The following is a 22,097-nucleotide window of genomic DNA, read 5'->3' as shown; positions in this document are numbered from 1 at the left end:
ACCTTTAGAAACACAGGTGGATTTCTGAACACACCCACACCCGGAGGCGTTCCGGTCAAAAACACATCGCCTGGACAAAGAGTCACAAACCTGCAGGAAAAAAATATATATATGTGTCGAAGAATATTTATAATAACTCTCAAATGTTGCAACCTATAGAATTTTGTCTTTTTTTATGGTGGATATTAATAATTTAATATTAAATAACTGGATAATAAAAATTATATTATCAGGATCACTGAAAAAGTACTTTAATAAAATAAATTTAAATAACTTCAGCAACAAAAAGATAAAATGTATACCAGAATGGCAAATAAAACCATGCATATTGCACAGTGCACACAATAAATTATATTCACTACCGGTCAAAATATGAGGTCAGTTAGTACTTTTATTCAGCAAGGATGTGTTAAATTGATCAAAAGTGATCTTAAAGATATTTGTTACAAAAGATTTATATTTCAAATAAATGCTGTTCTTTAAAACTTTCTGTTCATCAAAGAATCCTGAAAAAAAAAGTTTCAGTTTCCACAACAATATTAAGCAGCACAAGTGTTTTCAACATTGATACTTTAGCACCAAATCAGCATATTAAAATGATTTTTGAAGGACCATGTAACACAGAAGACTGTAGTAATGGCTGCTTCGCCATCACATGAATAAATTACATTTTATTTTATTTATAATATTTCACAATATTGCCGTTTTTACTGTATATTTAATCAAATGAATGCAGATTAAATTAAAATTCTCCATGATTTACTCACCCTCAAGCCATCCTAAGTGTATATGACTTTTTTTCTTTCTGATGAACACAATGAGTTATATTTATAAATATCCTGACATTTCCAAGCTTTATAATGGCAGTGACGGTCCATTGAGTTTGAGGCTCAAAAAAAACACATCCATCCATAATAAACACTCCACACGGCTCCAGGTGGTTAATAAAGGCCTTCTGAAGCGAAACTCAATGGACCGTCACTGCTATTATAAAGCGAGGAAGCATCAGGATATTTATTAATATAACTCAGATTGTGTTCATCAGAAAGAAGAAAGTCATATACACCTAGGATGGCTTGAGGGTCAGTAAATCATGGGGTAATTTTAATTTTAAGGTGAACTACTCCTTTAATAATACACATTATATCAAACATTAAAAACCAGAGTGAGTTTTCTTACTGTGAGACCCAAGCCACCAGCTTCTCGGTGTGAAAGATCAATTGACTGGTGTTACTGTCCTGAACTGCGGCCCCATTCACCAGGCAGCGGATACCCAGGTTATGGACATCTGTTTGAATAGGCAGGATTAACATGATTTAAGAATATCAGTAGTATTAACTCCCAAATATTAAGTATGTCCTAGGCTACTGTTTTCAAATTTTCATATATTCAAGTACCTTTCAGTGCCGCAGTGGTAACCAGCGCTGGCCCGAGTGGACAAAACGTGTCAAATGTTTTTCCCAGCAGCCACTGCTTTCCATTGCGCTTCATCTGCCAATCACGAGCACTCACATCATTCGCTACAGTGAAACCTGCAACATAGGAAAGGGCCTCCTCTTCCTGAGACAAAGACACATTTATTTTGACATAAATTAGGTTGGGACATTCATTTGTTGAAATTCCAACAGGAATGGCATAAGATTGTCCTGCTGCTAAGAGGCTGATTATACTTAAATAGTAAAAAAAGAATACAAAGAGTTTGCATATGTGTTTTTGTTTGTTTGTTTTAAATCAGGCTATGATATAGGAGAATATGGAGATCATACTCAAGGAGAAAACAAATCTCTGAATTTTATACAGAGGAACAAAATGAGAAAAAAAAAATTACAATTTGAAATAGATGTTATTTATATTGCCAAAAACTAGGATATAATTCTGATAGCTTGTAATATAAATCAATGAGATCTTTATAACAGTATTGCAGATTACTTGCATAAAATGCATAGACATATCAGTTGTCTATATCTCCCAACACAACCCATTTCAAGGCCCAGAAAGGTAGGAAAGACATTGTTAAAATAGTCCATGTGACTCCAGTGGTTCGACCTTAATGTTATGAGTAGTAAGCGCAGCGCTTCCGGGTTCTATGTCAGAACGCAGGCTCACTATTGGCTGACGCTGTTCACGTGAGCACCACAACGACCCATGCGTGTGATGCTGATGCAGCCGTTTTAGTTTAGTTATTGCGCATAAAAATTTCTCGTCACTTCATAACATTAAGGTTGAACCACTGGAGTCACATGGACTATTTTAATGTCTTTATTACTAGGGATGCACCGGTTGACCAGCCAAAAATTTGAACCAGTTCCGATTTTTGGCCGATCAACCGGTGCATCCCTAGTAGTAAAGACATCATTAAAATAGTCCATGTGACTCCAAAGGTTTTCTTTGTATTCTTCTGCCGATTTTTCCGGAAGTGCGCCCGCGTGCACATCCGCCTATATTGCAATCATTCGCGAACATGTCACTTGTGTGTTACAAACGGGGGGGGGGGGGGTATTTGCAATGCAATGCAATACAAATAAACATTTCTCAATGCAATGCAATACAAATAAACATTTCTCAATGCAATGCAATACAAATAAACATTTCTCAATGCAATGCAATACAAATAAACATTTCTCAAAAGCCTGATGTATCGTATTTGTTACTCACATTTTAACATGGTTTTTCTAAAAACTGATGTAAGGAAGGATAAACGAGTAAACTGAAGTTGCCTCAGTCCAGTAAGTGTGCGTCTTGAAATATTACTAACAATATTAAATTCATTCTTATGTTTATTTTATAAAAATCTGTAAATATTTTACAGCTAAAAGAAATGTGTACCACAACCTTTAAGAATGATCTTAAGAGAAAAAAAATTATCAATCAGAAAGCATGTTTTTCTGCAAAGTTTGATCATGTTGATAACTTGGAGGCCTGAGAATTTTGCGTATCAATTATGATATCGTACATTTTATTGGGTTAAATGTGTTGTATTGCATATTTTGACTGCTCACATTTAGCATTTGTCAAAAAAATCGATTGAGCCTATAAATTCATCTCTTTCACATGCTTAAATGAGATTGTGTCCCACTAGAGTTGCTGAAATGAGACCTGATCAGTCAATTAACAGAACATTTTCACTTTAAGATGCAGGACAACACATGGAGATATAAATTACTCTTTTTCTACCTTAATATGCTTCCCTTTTCGTCCAATCACAAAGGCAAGTTCCACCTCCCAGTCCACTTCCTGTAAATGAGCCGCCACAATGTGAAACTATGGATTTCATGCTCGCACGCCAGAGTGAAAACACTACTATTATTCTACATGTACAAAATATTCAATATTCACTTTTGAATAAAATACGATTTTGAAGACTGCACGGGCAGTAGTTATTCTATAGTATTGAGTATCATTGTTGGGTTAAAGTGACACCAACTGTCTGTGTGTAATTTTATTAAGATCCAGAACTCACCTGACTCTCCTCTGGTAGAAGGATGTCATCATAAGGGCCAGTGATGGTGGAGGGGAACTTGTTGAATATGATGGGCTCTTTAGGAATCGGGGCGTTTTGCTCTAGGCAGTGGTCCTTATAATTCATACCAACACACACCACCTTCTCTGGGCCAGTCACGGGGGAGAGCAGCCTGATATCTGACCGCGAAACCACATGCTGATTGCTGGACAAAGCCCTGAGAGAGAGACAGTAATATACGTTTTCTATAAGGCTTCACACATAATATATCTTTGATATCAACTCTTGGATGTCTAAATAATTAACAAATCATGTTAATAATGTCTTTATGCCTTCATAAACACAGCTAGGAGACCACAAGAAAATTGTTACTCGTGCGGTAACACTTTACTTGAAGGGGTGTGCATAAGACATTGAGTGTGTGACATAACACATGCATTGAATATGAGGGAGTTTTTATGCATGTTCATGACAACTGTCATTAAGTGTCATTCGCTCAATTATGACATTTTTAATGCAAAGATTACATTATTTGAGATGTCTTAGTTATGTCAACTTGACATTACCAATACATCATAACCTGTCAGTGTCTTTGTCATGACAACTTGACATTACCAAGACAACATAATCTGTCATAAACATGGCATAGCAGATTAATTATCAAACTTAAGTATTAAAATATTAAATATTATCCAAATTAAGTATTAATACTCTGTCAAATTATTTTATATAAGTGTCATGAATATTTTCCTTGACCTAAACTACATTTGTCATTAAAATGTCATTAAGTGTCAATACTCTGTCAAATTAGTGAAAACAGCGAGACAGAGAAAACTCACCTCAAAATGATAGAGTGGCACCACTGGTTAGGTGTACACCATTATGATGGTGTCTTAGCTAGACTTATCCATGATGTAAAAAAAGCATTTCAAGAAAATATAAATGTGTGGGATGCTGTAATGAACTGTTTAGGAAACTTTTTTTTTTAAAACATTATGAACTGAAAAATATTCACGACGCTGTTATAAAATAATTTGACAGAGTATTAACACTTAATGACATTTTAATGACAAATTCAACTTGTACCACTGAAAAAAAGATTTATGACAGGTTATGTTGTCTTGGTTTATGTCAAGTTGTCATAACAAAGACATCTCAAATAATGTCATCTTTGCATTAAAAATGACATAATTGAGCGAATGACACTTAATGACAGTTGTCATTAACATGCATACAAACTCCTTCATATTCATGACGTGTCATGTCAGTCTTTTGCACACCCCTTCAAGTAAAGTGTTACCCCCCGCTCTGTGATTTTACGTGGCCTACCACTTAGTGGCTGAGTTGCTGTTGTTCCCCATTGCTTTCACTTTGTTATAATACCACTAACAGTTGATCGTAGAATATTTAGTAGTGAGGAAATTTCACAAATGGACTTATTGCACAGGTGCCAACCTATCACAGTACCACACTTGAATTCACTGGGCTCCTGAGAGTGACCTATTCTTTCACAAATGTTTGTAGAAACAGTCTGCATGCCTAGGTGCTTGATTTATACACCTTTGGCCATGGAAGTGATTGGAACACCTGAATTCAATGATTAGGAGGGGTGTCCCAATACTTTTGGCAATATAGTGTATGTATAAACTGCATTTTTTATATATATTTTTTTAATTAATAGATCCGGACAAAATGGCCGCTCTATTATGTGTCAAGTGACTGTAAAGTATGTGCTCTCTTTGCTAAGTTTCTGTGGTTTATACCTCTTGGCACAGTCCATTCCCTTTTGCCCCATTTGCAGAAACTCTCTCATAGTGGAAGGCATGGAGGGGTCGAAAGCTTTCAGATCAATGACCCCCTGACCTTCTGCCTGCTCCACCCCGACTCTGACGCTCCCCTCGCAGCCTCTGTGGCAGAACTGGACTAGTCTCATAGCGGCTGAACTTGTGGTGCCTCTGACGGTGCCTGCAGAGAATACGGCATTGAGTCTCCTCAAACTGAGCTGAGAGATACCCAGAAATCTCATCTATTAAAACAGAGGAAAAGAAAGGGACAGACAGAAGAAAGGACATACAGCAGTGAAAGAGAGAAGTGGACAAACATGGCAATAGGTGCAAGATGACAGAATAGTTAATGTGCCCTTCAAGTGGAGTCAGAAATATCATAATTGCGAGATCCAAGCAAAGTTGTATTTACGAGGGGAAACTCAAAGCATACACGAATCGGCATGTCCATTTAAATCATGGCAGAAACACTAATCTTCTAACATGGATAATATCATATGTCTATAATCTATATATTTAGATCAGCAAGTCTGTAGTGAAAATGTTATATTCTATATTTTAATGCTTTATTTAAGTCATTTTAAAGGTATGATGTATAAAACATACATTATAGACAAGACAACACGCTTTTTAACCTTTATTATGCCTCTTCAAATAGCGTAGGAATAGGTAATAGCCTACTAAAAAAAAACAATAGGTAATACTGAAAAAAAAACAAATAAAGACAAATGAATAACCAACAAAATAATAAACACTGAAATATATAAAAGAAAAATTCAACTTAAATATGAAATTTATTAAAACGTGAAGTAACTTTAAAGAATCTACTTTGTCTATTGTTCACAATATAATAAATGTGTTTGTTTGTTTGTTTAGGCTCGTTATGTTTCTGACTTGAATGCCCGACTCTGAGGTACGAGTTTCCCAGGTGCACCTGAAGGCAGCATCATTTAACATAAAGACAAAGCAGCCCAACCCAAGCTTTAGCAGGTTTTTAGATTATGTAACAATAAGAGTCAGCTATAGTCAAATTATGTATTGCTTAAGACAACCTATTTATCGCTAAAATAAGATATCATGCATGGCCGTGTAGATAAGAGGTCACATTTCCCTGCTTTTAGTTTCTTGCAGTGCTGTGTGATCCTACCTGATCTTGGTGCAAAAAAAATTGTTTGATCGTGCACGTTGAACGATTACAAAAACGATCTGTAGCAGGTTTAATGTGGTACTCACTGCACCATTTCAATGTGATGCGACTAAAATCACACAATCTTTGTACTTTGAGACAGGTACAGCTCACGCTCACTCTGTCTCGCTGTCATGTGACTTCTAGTGATGTCCGGATTCCTGAAAGAATCGTTTTTGGAGTCGGATCTTTTCATTGTATTGATTGAACCGATTCACAAAATTGGACAGATCGTTATTTGAACTGTGGATTTCATTGTGAATATTGTTAATAATAATAATAATGTATGTTCATGACCATTCATTTTGAGGCATACGAAACAAAATTTGCTTAAAATACATAGTTTTAAAGATGGGTGATTTAAATTAATTTGACTATTATCTACCGTAGGCCTAAATGAAAAATGCATTCTAAATGGTCTGCGACAAACTGAACTGGGATAGAAATGTAATAAGCACTATTCTTTGTTAATAAAACTTAATATAAAAACGTAAAACAGTCATGTGTGCTGCATGTGGTCAGATAAAGCATGATCATGATGTGTCAGCCACGCCAGGATGATAAAAGAATTGTTCTTTGAACAGGTTTGTAACTGTTCAAAAGAACCGAATCGCAGAAATGAGTTGGGCTTGTCATCACTGGTGACTTCCGGTTTGTATTTGTAGTTTAAGGAGTATTTGTTGAGAAGGACAATTTAAGGAATTCGTCATATTAAAATAAACCTGTGGGTTACAACATTAATGCGTATTAAAATAGCACGTTTAAAACAGATGAATGCGTAAATACCACAATTTCTGTGCATTTCATTTAATTACAAAGTTCGTGAAAACTACATTTTCATACATCACGTGACACCATTGGCCATGTGATTAGTCTTTGTCAGCTCAGCTGACATCACGACTTCATTTCTGCAAGGCGAGGGGAAGAAACGCTAGAATGTCTGCAAGGTAAGAGGATTTTTTATAATGGTTCATGTTTAAAATAAGTTTCCATCATCACTGCTGTTTTTATGGGGTATATTGTGTTTGGTACGAGCATTGTATATTCCGTCAAATTCATTTATTTTAAGTTATAATTGCTAAAAGCTAGATATTTTTAGGTAGATAGTCAGCGTTGAAATATTTTTCTGTGGAGATGTATTTTTTCATCCTTTTCTTGGCAGGATATGCAAATGATATTTGGTTGGGTTTATGCGCGCTTTGTTCCAGAGCAGGGGGTAAAATATTATGGCAGCTGTTTTTTATCGACGAAGACCCATTTATACTGTGGAAAAATACAAATATTATAAATATGTATAAAATACTATTTACCATTTTATTACTTGTGATTTAATATGATTTAAAGCTGTAAGCAGTCAAGTTTGTTGTTGTCGTTATTATGCATTTTTAAAAACTTTTTAAAGTTTTCCATAGACTCACTATCACCCCGTCGCAGTTAACAAAGGATAATTAAATAACAGTTTCAGCAAAAACAGTTCCTCATTCCTCACCGTTCAAAATAAATAGTTGAAATGAGAAGTATTTAATTTGCCATGTCAGCACTGAGGAACTGTTTGTGGAAGCTGCAAGTGATTTATTAGTCCCTCATTTGAAGGCTATTGCAAATGTTTCAGCGCTTTAATTCATTTGAATTGTCGAATATTTGCAGTTGCAAAAGTCCAGCAGTCTGAGACCACTAAGATTCTGCACAATTTCTAGGATGCTAATCAAATAATTAAATTATCATATATTGGCATTAGTTTAAAAACAGAAAGAAAAAAAGATGCATATTCGCAGTCCTTTGTCATAGTCTCAGTTCTTTGGAGCCCACTAGATGCCAAATGACACTCAAATGTCAATCAAACATTATCAGAAATCATGAGAGCAGCTGAAACGAGTCAGGCTAAACATCAACTTATTTTTTAATTCTTGAAGAGCCTCTCATGACCATAAGCATGAGAACCAAGCACGATCCACTAAACATTAAATTAAGCAAATTTCCCAGCACGTGTGTTAAGGTTTTAATCTCTACCTCTTTCTTCTCTGTCTTACCCATCCATCCAGTGTCCAGCCTATCCAGTGGACCTCTGACTGCAAGGACAAGAAGTGAGTAAACCCTGTCTCAAACTGTGCACTTGATCTACACTCGCGGTGTTGTGGCCTCACTTGTGCACGTCTGGATGGTGTCCTTCTCAAATGTGTTATTTTATAATTCAGAAGGGTGATTGACTTTTGCAGTGCTGACTACTACAGCATTACATCACCATCACAGGAACTGAATCAATCATCACTGTTGTTACCTGAACTGGCTGCTTTACAATCAACAACACACAGACTTTAGACTTTAGACTGCTTTCTTATCACAGATGTGTAAGAGTTTAGTTTATTATTTAAGTGTGGACCTGAAATGAACTACATTACAAAGGTTATTTTTGTCTTGATTTTCCTGTCAAATTATCTAAACATCCTTAAAGCCACATACATTTACAAGAAAAGCTTTAAAGGGATAGTTCACCCAAAAATGAAAATGTGACATTTATCTGCTTACCCCCAGGCCATCCAAGGTGTAGGTGTCTTTGTTTCTTCAGTAGAACACAAATGGAGATTTTTAACTTCAACCGTTGCTGTGTGTCACTCATATAATGCTTGTCAATGGGGTCTAGTTCTATTAGGGTAAAAAAAAACATGCACAGACAACTTCAAATTAATCCATGTGGCTCGTGACGACACATTAATGTCTTAAGACACGAAACGATCGGTTTCTGAGAGAAACCGAACTTTATTTATATAATTTTTTACCTCAAATACAACACCATGTCCAACAGCCCCGAAAGCGCAGCACTTCCGGGAAAGAAGGTCAATGTACACGATCTAGTGTAGAGACATCACTTCCTGTGTGTGAGGTCTCTACAGGCTTATTTTAAGCAAAAAGGAGACCACCTTTTAGGGTTTTGTTTTTGAGTCTCCGAGAGCTATTTTAGTAATTATTATATTTATTATTAATGTTTTGGATTTTAGGTTAATTTTATGTGCTTTTGTCATTTCAGCTTTATTTAAAGTAAGAAAATGTATTTTAATAGTTTTAGTTAACAATAGCAGCACTTGCCAGTGTGGTATATTGTCTTAAAACAAGTATTAATGTTTTACACAATTCTGCTACATTTGTGTTTTTTTTTTATTATTTTTTTATTTATTTTTTTATTAATTCATCCTTTATTTAACTTGGAGAATCCCGTTGAGATATTGCTATCTCTTCTTCCAGAGAGACCTGGTTAAGACGGCAGAACATAAAGTTTCACACAGAGAGAATCACAAAATGACACTGCCACAAATTGCTCAAATCAAACAGCGGCAAAGTTGGTGTGTGTGGCAGTGTGTCTAGATTTATTATTGAAGTTTGTATATTTTTACTAGAAAACAAGACAATATTGAAATAAGAGTGTTTTTTGCAGTATAATGGTTTGTTATTACAGCACTGTTTGGCTTCACTTCAGCTATTCTGCAGAATATTTGAGCGAAAGTATACAGTAGTATATTATATACTTATTTATTGTGAAGGTTGATTTGGATTATTCCTCTCTTTTACAGTTATGATGGCATTGTCTTAATAACCCAAAGTTATGAGCAGCTCCCTGATGAGCTGGAGTGTTTGAAAGCACCATTACAGGACTACAGTGCGGTGAGTACACCACACTCCTCTAACCAGCACTGAGTTTTTATTGCACACTTCTCATATTCTTCTCATTCAGGTGGACTGTTGCTTCAGGGAAGAGGTTGTGGTTGTCAAGGTTCCTGGTCTCCCTGGAAACAGATTGGTGTTTTCCTGCACTGGTCCAGTGAATCGAGACTATGATGATGTCCGGCGGTTCAGCGACGCTGCTGCTAATGGCATTAAGAGGTGCTTATGCAAACCTAAACCGTGATGTGTAATGATCAACTACTTCTGTCTTTTAATGTTCATGTCATTGGCCTGTTGTTCTTCTAGGGCATATTTGTGTCTTGAAGACTTACTCGTCTAAAGGTTTTGATTCATTGATCGGAATGATTTTTTTGTTGTCACAGGGCTCTGAAAGCCGGCATTCAGCACCCTCTGCTGGTTTGTCCCCAACACGACAGCTATGCAAAAAACACCCTGGCAGCCGTGCTAGGAGCCCTGCATGTTCTGTACATGGTAAGCATCGTTTTTATGTAACATTATTAATTTTTACATTGATTTCATTAAAGGGTTAGTTCACCCAAAAATGAAAATTCTGTCATTAATTACTCACCCTCATGTCGTTGGACACCCGTAAGACCTCCGTTCATATTCGGAACACAAATGAAGATATTTTAGTTGAAAGCTGATGGCTGAGAAAGGCTTCACACAGGCCTCCATTGGCATTCAGTACATTGACACTTCCAAGATCCATGAAAGGCACTTAAAACGTCGTTACAAAGTCTATCTCACCACAGTGGCTCTACAATAATCATACAATGCGACGACAATAGTTTTTGTGCGCAAAAAAAAATCAAAATAACACCTTTATCCAACTTGTTCTTGTCTTCCGTGTGCGCCTCCACGACGCATGCGCGAGAATATGACGTAGCGCCGGTGTTCGGGAATCGATGAAATACACACTTAAGCTCCATTTTGAGCACTACGCCGAGACCTAAAGCACGATCAATGTAGAATCCAACAGCTTAGACACGCGCGTCTTCCTCTGCTCGTAAACAAATCGCTTCTGGGTCATATGTCCGAACGCCGGATCTGCGTCATATTCTCACGCATGCGTCGTGGAGGCGCACACGGAAGTCGAGAACAAGTTGGATAAAGGTGTTATTTTGATTTTTTTTTGCGCACAAAAACTATTGTCGTCGCATTGTATGATTATTGTAGAGCCACTGTGGTGAGATAGACTTTGTAACGACGTTTTAAGTGCCTTTCATGGATCTTGGAAGTGTCAATGTACTGAATGCCAATGGAGGCCTGTGTGAAGCCTTTCTCAGCCATCAGCTTTCAACTAAAATATCTTCATTTGTGTTCCGAATATGAACGGAGGTCTTACGGGTGTCCAACGACATGAGGGTGAGTAATTAATGACAGAATTTTCATTTTTGGGTGAACTAACCCTTTAAATCATCAAAATGGTCATATATATATATATACACACACACACACACACACACACACAGGTATTATTAATATGTTGAAATATGTTTTTAAAACTTGCATGAGGTCATATTGTGACAATGCTGTGTGCGTAGAAAACAATGAGCGCTATTTCCTCCAGAATGGGGAGCAGCTTTCTCATTCTTCTCAGCGCCGCTCGCTCAACCCGAAATTCCCTTTGTGACATGCTGGAACAAATATAGGTATATCTGAAATAAATGGCTATAGGGCTGCCCCAACTAAAGCTTTTTTCCTAGTCCGGTAGTTGTTCATTTAAGTCGTTGTTCACGCGGAGCCAGCGCCTCCATGACATTGTATGCTATATTTTCTTATTATTTATTAAATCAATGCAATATTAGTCGATAAAACAATTGATTAAAATTAAGAAACAATTTATATAAAACGAAATTCGATTTATGAAAAGGAACCACCTTTGCCAGCTGACAGCGACCCGCTTTTGTGGTGGAAGATTGGCAGTTCGAAATAGCCCCACCTTGCGCAGCTGGCAATGAAGTACCTGAGTGTCCCTGGAACATCAGTGCGGTCGGAGCGCGTCTTCTCAACAGCTGGGCATATAGTGAATAAAAAACGCTCTGCTCTGGACCCCGAAAATGTTGATAGACTTGTTTTCCTGTCCAATAATTTGTAATTGAGCCTTATTTGCACGTTTCATCAGTAACGCCCGCATAGCCTAAGTGTCGGTTACGTTCAATTAAAAAAAAACACATGGCCTGTTCGCAAGCTAAGTTCATTCAAAGTTTCATTTTGAACGGTTGAATAATCACGTTAAATTGTGCACAAAATAAATCATCAGAAATATTGCTGACTTGTGCGTCTAAAGCGCCCTCTTTACTTTCATCCTAATGCCCGTTAGTTGTCCGTGGATTGGCGTAGGCTATATTTAGCGTTGAAAATGAAAACTTCATTTAAAATCGATTTTAGAATCGATTCAATGAACACTTGTGTCTCGAAAATCGAACAGGATTTTTTTACAAAAGTGACAGCCCTAAAAAAAAATATATATATATAAAAAATCAGTTTACCCTAAAATGTACATTGTCTTCCTATTATGCTATTTTAAAGGTTCCTAATTTTGACCTATATTAGGTTTTTACATGCATCCAAGGTCAAAAACACTTTTATTTTCTCATAATATACATTGCACATTGTCATTTCTCAAAGAGTCTGAAAATGACGCGTTCGAAGATGTAGGGCCCTGTTTTAAAGATCTGAGCACATGGTCTGAAGCGCATGGGGCAGGTTCACTTAGCGAATCCACTTTTGCTAGTTTAACTATGGAAAAAAAACGGTCAGCGCACCAAGCACATGGTCCGAAAGAGTTGTACCTAGTCTCTTAATGAGTCATGGTTGTGTTTTGGGCGCAACGTGCAATACACCAATCAGAGTCTCATCTCCCATTCCCTTTAAAAGCCAGTTGCTTTTGCACCATGGCGTATTCGCTGTTTACATGGCGGAATTTGTGCCCGGAAAGACTGAACGCTTCTCCAGAGAGCAATCCTTTTGTTTTTAATATTATAAATTTTTGTGTGCTGCTGCGCGTCCCTGTGTGTGTAATAAGCAGAGTGTACACACGTTCTGCACTCGCCTATATGCGCATATTAACATGCCCTTTAAATCACACAAAAAAAGATATTGACTTTAGGCCAGGTTTTTGTTGGTCGATGGCACTGTCGTTTTTAGTTGCCTCAAAATAGCAGCAGGTCAGCAATGCGCCTGAACACACCATGTTTTCGGATCAGAACGCCCACGAGCGAACAGATGGGTGTGAGTGTATTTGCTATTTAAACAACGTGGCGCTGGACGTGAAATGAGAACTGCGTCGGGCTGAAACTAGCAAAAAAACACTTGTTACACGGCAGTTGTATGATAAGGGCCTTCAGTCTCTCTAACCCTTCCTTACCAAGACCTACTCTGCTCTGATTGGTCAGACGGCCCAGCCTGTTGTCTACTGCTTGCAGCGTTGTCGGAAAACGAAACGCCCATTATATGTGAATTTCAGCTCCGGATCTCCCTCAGCACGTGTGTACGCGGTTATATAAACAGAAACAAAGGCAGTGTTCCCCATTCATTAACTAGATTGTGGCGGCCTGCCATCTGTCCCGTCACAGTTTCATAATGACTCAAAAATATATTTAAACTTCTCACATAAACTGCTTTTAATGTTGTAATTTGGCTTTATCTTTTAATCAAAATGTTAATAAATAACTCTGTTCGCAGCGCTGCACATTTCAAAGCGAAGTGCGCACTTTGCTCACACAATCAGTTTGTGATCCAGTGTTTTCAGCCAAAATAAAAGCTCAGCTGCAGTTTCTGTCAAAAAAAAAAGCTCAAGGGTTTTTCTCTTGCAAGTGTAGAAATTGGAACAAATGTATTATAATTTCCATTCTGTAGCGTTAACTAAAATAATATACTTATGAAGTTTTCATTTTCATTTATTTTACAGTGCATTTGTTTTACATTATACCGCTATTAGTGTCACAGGGATGATGATAATAATAATTGTATTCTAATTGTTTTGGCTTCCTAATACACCAGTGTGAATATAATGTAGACTAAGACACTATAGTTCATATCTGTGTCATCAGCCTTTAGAGGTGAGGGAGTCCAAGTCGTCCCCTCATAAGGTAGTGATGATGGGCATCTGGGCGAAGGACCAGACGCAGGGAGTCGCCATTACTGAGCTGGCCACTGCTCTGGAGAGCGGCAGGTATGAGTTTGTCTATTATTGCGTCCTCAGGAAAGCAATTTTAGCTATCATTTTGACTAAGACTTACTGTATACAATAAGCAATAAAAAAAGATCATTTGTGTATGGTACAGGTTTGTCTATCGTGATATCGGCGGCTCTGACCCGGAACGAATGGCTGCCCCACGTGCAGCCGAGTATGTTCAAGCAGTCTTCAAGGATAGTCCTGTAACGGTGAGTCTTTGAGTGAACATGCAATAGAGTTTAAAGCTGTATCTCGTGTCAATGCTTCATTCATCTCCATGTGTTTCTTAGGTGACTGTAGTGAGTAATTTGAATACTCTGGAGAAGGAGTACCCCTGTTTGGCTGCAGTCAACCGCTGTGCTAACAGTAAGAGCATTGTTATGGATATAATATCCTTTTAATATAATATGGAATTACAGAGAAATTCCACCAAATTTATACTAAACACAGCTTGTTTCAGATTAGTTAGGGCCAAAACTAGATCCCTCAAAGCAGTGATCGTTACCAAGAACCAGCCGTCCTGGTTTGATAACTTGATCAAAAAATTGATCAAAAGTGACAAAGACATTTATAATGTCAGAGAAGTTTTCTATTTCAAATAAATGCTGTAAACTTTCTATTCATTTAAGAATAGAAATATTAAGCAACACAACTGTTTTTGACATTAATAATAATAATAATAATAAAAATGTTTCTTGAGCACCAAATCAACATATTAGAGTGATTTCTGAAGGATCATGTGACACTGAAGACTGGGGTAATGAAGCTGAAAATTCAGCTTTGCATCACGGGATTAAATTACATTTTAAAATATATTAAAATGGAAAACAATTATTTTAAATTATAGTAATATTTCACAGTATTACTGTTTTACTGTATTTTTGTTCAAATAAATGCAGCCTTGGTGAGCATAATTCTTTCAAAAACATAAAACAATCTTACCAACCCCAAACGTTTTAACAATATATAATATGAAATATATAATATAACAAAATTATTTAAAAAAAATATTTTTCACAAAATCTTTTTACATTGTCAATAAAATAAATCAAAGTAAGCATGTGGCTATTTCTGAGCCAATTTCCACCTAGTAAAGTGGAAGTAGGATGAGGTATGAGACCATAAACCTTAACCCTTAATCGTCCCTTGGGGTCCAGCTGACCCCACTGGACTTTTCCTCCATTTTTTAAAAGTGTTCCCTTCATCTCAGGGCCATGAGACTCGGTGACTTTTCCTAAATAATCTATCTAAACATGCACAAAAAATCTGGGCTTGATTTGGTTGTTCTAAGGGTGTGTAAAAAAAAAAGTTACCGTTTAAGTCCCTCGGGGTCAGATTGACCCCACATTGAAAATGAATGGGAAAGTGTAAAAAATGAGAGAATTTCACTTTTTTTTGTCAAATTTTTTTTACTAAATCCAGTATAAATCTGAAAATTTCCACATTTATATCAAGGTCTGGTCCCAGAGCATAAACACAAAGTAGAACGAACTTTCTCTCTCATACACACACACGTACACACACACACACACACAAACACACACATGTGTGTGACTGCAACAGAGAGTATTTTTATTGAAATAAAATCAACAAAACTGGCATAAATCTGAAAGATTTTCATACATAAATGAAGTACTAATACTAGAGCACAAATGCAACATGGAACAAGCATGTTCACTCACACGCACACACACACAAACACAAACACAGGTGTCTGGAGCATTTTTTTGGATTTTGGCAATGAATGGGAAAATGTAAAAAATGCTTTTTTTCGCTTTGTTTGTAAAAAAAAATCAACTAAATCCAGTATAAATCTGAAAATGTCTACATTTATATCAAGATATGGTCCTAGAGCATAAACACAAAGTGGAACGAACTTTCTGTCTCATACACACACGCACACACAAACACACACATGTGTGTGACTGCAACAGAGAGCATTTTTATAGAAACTGGCAAATAAAATCAACAAAACTGGCATAAATCTGAAAAAATTCCATACATAAATGAAGGACAAATACTAGAGCACAAATGCAACATGGAACAATCATGAGAAAGAGAGGGAAAAGGGCAAATAAAAGAAAGATGAAAGGCAGCTTAACTTTTGCATAACTTCCCTATGGACCTCTATTGGATAATGTGGTCATTGCACTCTCTTTCTCTTTAACTATAATTCCTAAAGTTTTTCCACAAACCTACAGATGGCGGTATTCTATCCCTAACACATAGAGCAATGTCCAAAAACTATTTATATTTATTTAAGATCATCATTCAAGTGATTTTTTTCATAAAAAAATAATTTTTAATGAGCTAATTTATGACATAGTTAAGTATTTGTGCAGTAAATAGGTAAAAAACTACAAAATACCCACAAAAACACAGCATAAATGTATAGTTGAGAAGTAAATAAGAAAAATTATATATAGTTTTCCATGTAAAAAAATTATATTTCCTTATGCAATCACTCTGTAAAAGTTTGGGGTCTATCTGACCCCAAGGGACTCAAACGTAAACCCTACTTGAGGGGCGATTAAGGGTTAAGACCATGACCTAAACAAAGGCCACATTTATATTTTCTCCAGAACTGAAGACTCCAACTCTTGATCTCATTAGTGATTGTGTTATGTGATGTGTAATGTAATCATTAAGTTAAAAGGCTGATGTTTCTGCTTCAGCTGTGCCGCGCCATCAGGCCAGAGTGATCAAGCTGCTGTACTGTGGAGAAGGGCCCATTCAACAGACTCTCATGGTGGTTGGCAAGGTAATATTTAGGTTAACTGTATTTTTTGGACACCCAGGACAGTGCAGTTTTCAGTCCATATGAACGTTGTATGTTATTGCAGGGCATTACCTATGACACCGGTGGAGCTGACATCAAGGCCGGTGGAATCATGGCTGGAATGCACAGAGATAAATGTGGATCTGCGGCTGTTGCTGGCTTCTTCCAGGTACTGATCTCATACACACCTGCTCGTATTAATGACGATCAGAAGAATATTAGAGTCTAATATCATTGCTGGTTTTGTTTTAGATCCTAGCCAAACTAAAGCCCAAACACCTGAAGGTTGTGGGTGCGATGGCAATGGTGCGGAACAGTGTCGGATCTGGTAAGCAACTTCGTCTTCATGTGTTGATCAGTTTGGGTGTCTTGTTACTAAGTATTTCTCATCCTTTTTTCTTTTTTTTTAACCCTTTGGCAGATTGTTATGTGGCGGACGAGTTGGTGGTGTCTCGTGCCGGTCGTAGAATCCGAGTTGGAAACACTGATGCTGAAGGAAGAATGGTCATGGTGGACTTGCTGTGTGAGATGAAGGAGCAGGTACACAGATATATCAGCATATAGAATAGTATGCGTTACTATTTTAAGATTTAAAAGGATCGGTAACCCAAAAATGAAAATTAGCCCATGATTTACTCCCTCAAGTCATCCTAGGTGTATATGACATTCTTCTTTCAGACGAATACAATCGGAGTTATATCAAAAAATGTCCTGGCTCTTCCAAGCTTTATAATGGCAGTGAATGGCTGATCTGTTTTGAAGTCCATAAAAGTGCATCTATCCATCATAAAAGTGCTTCACACGGCTCCGGGGGGTTAATAAAGGCCTTCTGAAGCGTGTTTGTTTGTGTTGCCTTATCAATTCTGGCTCAAACTGCGGTCTTAAGAGAGAATGGAACCACTGACCTAATCTTTGAACAGTCAAATCCTTATAGTGAATGCCGCTAAAAATAGATCAGATACATGCGATGTATTTTATTAAAATTAACTGAATCAAAAGGCAGCGCAGGACCAATAAGTTCAAACCTAATAGTTTATTATAAACAGGTTTTAAACCATATACAGCAGCACGTTACGGTATTGTTGCCGTGGTAACGAACAACCACTTGCGTGTCAAGGTTTGAAAGTGTGTCTTGTGTATGAAAGGTATCTATACATATGACGGGCGGCAGCAATATCGCAAGAAAAGCCTGACGTGTACTGACAACTGCATTATTTAACCGTATTTTCTTAGAACGTTGATAGCAAGTGTCAAGTAAGTTTCATTCATAATGTTTCTACTTCATGTAAGATGAGAGTTCATACGTGAAGCCTTTCTCATGTGATCAATGCGGGAAAACATTTCTTAGGGCATGGTGAGCTCGTGCCAGGGACATGGTGAGTGAGCCATTGGAAGAGCCAACATGCCTCACAATGGCAAACAACGTCCAATAGGAACATTCAACTGCAGTAGCCACCGTTCAACCTTAAGAGGGCAGCGTTTTTACACCATATATTGTAGAATTAAAACACTTTATACCCAAATGTCAAAACATGTACTCCAATCAATGAACAGCACTAATAAAGCCCCAGTCTTGCAGATCAATAACTAAAAAAGTTGTTTTAGGGATTAGTTACCCTTTAAGGTTAAATCACATTAGAACACAACTAGCCCAGTGCTGAAAAGGGGTGTGGCTACATAAGTTCTATAACAGTGAAAACACAGAAAGCAGGAGAATTCTGTCGGTGGTGGAGAACGAGTTATATATGATGTCCTTTTTGGTGTGTGTTTCTGTAGGCGTTGAAGGAGGTGTCTCCTCATCTCTTCACTATTGCCACTCTGACCGGACATGCTGTCAGAGCCATGGGACCGCACTACTCTGTGAGTAACTGCATATCCTCCCAGGGTAGAGGGAAAAACAATGTTCATCACGCGTCAGTGCTACTGTGACCGCTTTCATTTTGACCGTGTCCTTTCTTCATGTGTCACTGTAGATCATAATGGATAACGGTGCGGCTCAGCGCTCAGGAAACGCTCAGCAGTGGCAGAAAGGTAAGAAGAGCTAAGGTGTTTTTGGTTTTGTTTCCGTAAACGTAGTTTCATTTGTCCGAAATCTGTTTGTGTGGCAGCGGGAGATGTGCTGGGAGATGTGTTTGAGGTGTCCACTATTCGTCGGGAGGATTATGAGTTCCACAAAGGGAAGTCTGAGTATGAGGAGATCCTGCAGTCCAATAACCTGCCCTCGTCCGCCACACCACGGGGACACCAGACGCCTGCCGCCTTCCTCATCATGGCTTCTGGACTGGATAAGGTGCACACACTCACCTACAGTTTTGTAGCACTATTGGAAGAACCTTATTCCTAATGTTAGCCTGACAAGCCAAACCCACATCAAGATGTTGGGTCTGGGAACACACAGTTGGCAGGGCTCAATCCGAGAGACGGGATAAACGGTTGTCTTTCAAATTCCCTCTGCACGCATTAGGATAGCGCTACAACCAACCAGAGCAACAAAGAAGGTGAAGCGGAGCTAGTTGATAGATTAAACTTTCGCCGAACACATCTTCCTTTCCTAAAGAATGACTTCAGTGCCTTTCTTTTCTCAAAGAAAAGTTGAACTCCAAGTCTTCCAGAGTTGCGGCCAAAGCCGATTCAAAAGACAGCCGTTTGCCAGCTTCTTTGTTTACAAGTAGCACGCGGAACCACGGCAACTCTGCCGTCATTATATTAAGCCCGTCCACCGACTCAATACACGATGTGATTGGCCTGACCAGAGTTTGTTTTTTCCAGCTCGCACGCCAACGGAGAGTTGCTAGATGACCCTGGCTGCAAATTAGATTTGCTGCCGCTAGGGTGCGTCTAGATTTCTAGGCTATCCTAATGTAGTATCAGCTTAGGATTTATTGACTCTTTCTCAGATATCCCCTCGTTCAACTTTTACTCAAGTTACTGTAGTAAACGCTGCACAATGACGCTCTTTACAACGCCGTACACATAATGGTAATTAATATGATTAGCCTGCAGCTTGACTATGTTATTAAACAGCTAATAATGTGTTGCTAATGTCACACAAGCCATGTTCCCGTTCGCCATCTCGGCGTCAGTCAGCTGCCTTCTAAAAATCAGCATCCTTAGAAACGCTTCGAACAACTTTGAAGAACGTCGTAGTATACATCATATACATAATTCACCCACTATATTGTAAATGTACCCGATTATTCAGATTAACAGAAGTTCTCTTGAGACTCCCATGCTTCGCAGCACAGTAATGATATGCTAAAGCCCGTCCAAACACTGATGTGATTGGTTACAAGGTAGTTTGTGAAACACAGGCGATTTCAAACCATGTTTGAGACGGTCTTTGGTTCACTAGAGTTTAAAGGAGAAAATACTCACCAATGGTGTTGACACGAATTTGCACATGGTTTGTGCACATAAAGCATATAAAACACCACAGACATATAAAAAAAAAAACCATTAAAAAATTTACCTGCATTGTTTTGCACATTGTGACTGTCGAATAAAAGACCTTTTTTTTTTGGTCATATTTCGTCATTGAAGATTTCTTAAAAATGGTGTTAAAATCATAGACTGTGACGTCACCTGTAGGTTTCTGAAGAGTTTTTGAAGCCTCAAAGTCGGCCGTTGCCATCTTGGTAGCGTTTCACTCCTGGATAGTTGAAAATAGGCAAAGAGGCGGGACGTGGGCGGAGCTGAGGTGACGCGATGACTAACAGACAGCAGACAAACGGCAATCCACCTGTCACTCAAAGTGGCCAAGCCCTTAATTGTACAGAACTTTAAGGATTAATATAATTAAAACGGATGAGTTATAAAAAAAAATCACCCCCCTCACAGTTGTCATGAAGGGCAAAATTAGCCGTATAGACCAAAACCACAATTTGCACCAGGCTGTAAACATGTTTTTTTTTCTGCTGTAAAGTTGGGCATTTTAACATGGGGCTCAATGAGAGCCTGTCCCTAGTGGCCAGTCGACAAATTGCAGTTTAAGTCACTTCCGTATTGGCTTCAAGAGAAACTGGAGGAGGTTGCTGCTTGGTTAAAATGTCTCATTCTTGTGAACCCTACTTTGTGTATCATCTTGTGAGATATATCTGTCATCACGCCCCTATTCTTCACCTTTGAGTTTTTCTGCCAATCACTGCTATATGATAGGGGGCGCTGTTCCGGATATTTTAGTACAGCATCTCCAGATCCAAAAAAGTGGAAGAAAAAGATCGGGCAGAATAAGTGGATCGTTATTTGCGCACGTCTTTGTATGTTCAAAACGCCATTTTCTCAGCTTTTTGTGCAAAATGTTACCCACAGTTTTGTGAATATGATCAACAAACTGGTGCTGGCTGGCAAAAATACATATATTAACCATCTACACATTTGCCCCTCAGCATGGAGTGGACTCGGCCAAACCTCTGCCTTACTCCCATATCGACATTGCTGGATCCAGCGGCCCTTTCCCTGGAGTCCCAACAGGAGCCCCAATTCTTGCCATGGCGGCAAAGTACCTGCAGCTCTAAACATGCGTCCGATGATTTTCTGTTCCTTCATTAATTCAATTATTTCCATCTTGTGCCATTTCTCGATTAATGGCTTTCATATCTGCTCTGTCTGACACACAGTGTGGCCAAATAATAATGCTTTTATCCTTCCAGAATAATAACCATCCATCTTTATGCTTTTGTTGTTGCATCATACATGCACAAATGCCTCTCTTCACATTTTTCACAAAACCTCTCACTCATCTTCTCACGCTTTGTAGTACTGTGCAGGTTTCCATATCTGATAAGTATTTACAGAGATTAATGTTAATTAACCAAACCAAAGTGTTTCCATTCTTACCCTGTAGCCTTACAGTTTCTCCGTGGATATGACATTAAAGAGGGGGTGAGGAAGTTGAGCCAGTGATTTGATACTGAATTAATGACTTTGTTTGGCAATACTGTGAGAGGAATGCATATTGTGTAACCGCCTATTTTGTACAAGTACAATTTTGTGTGTAATCAAAATATGAGAATAAAAGCATTTTGGCAAAT

General features: G+C 38.0%; 2 protein-coding genes across 4 annotated transcripts in view; one reads left to right on the top strand and one right to left on the bottom strand.

Annotated features, from left to right (window-relative positions):
• Positions 1-8,622, bottom strand: part of fahd2a (fumarylacetoacetate hydrolase domain containing 2A) — a 16,886-nt gene extending 8,264 nt beyond the window's left edge. Inside the window, exons 1-7 of one of the 3 annotated variants that reach the window (XM_079826435.1) lie at positions 8,461-8,622; positions 5,224-5,425; positions 3,461-3,677; positions 3,175-3,234; positions 1,398-1,560; positions 1,180-1,288; positions 3-90 (exon numbers count right to left, since the gene is read on the bottom strand). In XM_079826435.1, the coding sequence (XP_079682561.1) occupies positions 3-90; positions 1,180-1,288; positions 1,398-1,560; positions 3,175-3,234; positions 3,461-3,677; positions 5,224-5,425; positions 8,461-8,464 (843 nt within the window). In that variant the 5' untranslated portion in view covers positions 8,465-8,622. Of the gene's footprint in view, positions 1-2; positions 91-1,179; positions 1,289-1,397; positions 1,561-3,174; positions 3,235-3,460; positions 3,678-5,223; positions 5,487-6,391; positions 6,594-8,460 lie in introns of those variants that run through there. The other 2 variants (XM_079826434.1, XM_079826436.1) reach the window with 2 other exon arrangements.
• Positions 7,309-22,097, top strand: LOC307132261 (putative aminopeptidase W07G4.4). The gene is made up of 16 exons (XM_079826433.1): positions 7,309-7,377; positions 8,473-8,514; positions 9,997-10,087; positions 10,158-10,306; positions 10,471-10,579; positions 14,164-14,285; positions 14,398-14,497; positions 14,579-14,654; positions 16,964-17,049; positions 17,132-17,236; positions 17,320-17,395; positions 17,489-17,607; positions 18,844-18,927; positions 19,041-19,098; positions 19,176-19,357; positions 21,453-22,097. Exons 1-16 carry the CDS (start codon positions 7,367-7,369, stop codon positions 21,579-21,581), a joined length of 1,539 nt encoding a protein of 512 aa, XP_079682559.1. The 5' UTR covers positions 7,309-7,366; the 3' UTR covers positions 21,582-22,097.

Source organism: Gobio gobio (genome assembly GCF_949357685.1).
Source record: "Gobio gobio genome assembly, chromosome: 10".
NCBI lineage: Eukaryota > Metazoa > Chordata > Actinopteri > Cypriniformes > Gobionidae > Gobio > Gobio gobio.
This window is presented reverse-complemented; position numbering and strand designations above follow the sequence as displayed.

Excerpts from the sequence above, each read along its gene's own strand:
- LOC307132261 (XM_079826433.1), top strand. Across the intron at positions 10,580-14,163 it reads CCCTGCATGTTCTGTACATG|CCTTTAGAGGTGAGGGAGTC; the intron begins GTAAGCATCGTT and ends CTGTGTCATCAG. Across the intron at positions 19,358-21,452 it reads TGGCTTCTGGACTGGATAAG|CATGGAGTGGACTCGGCCAA; the intron begins GTGCACACACTC and ends TTTGCCCCTCAG.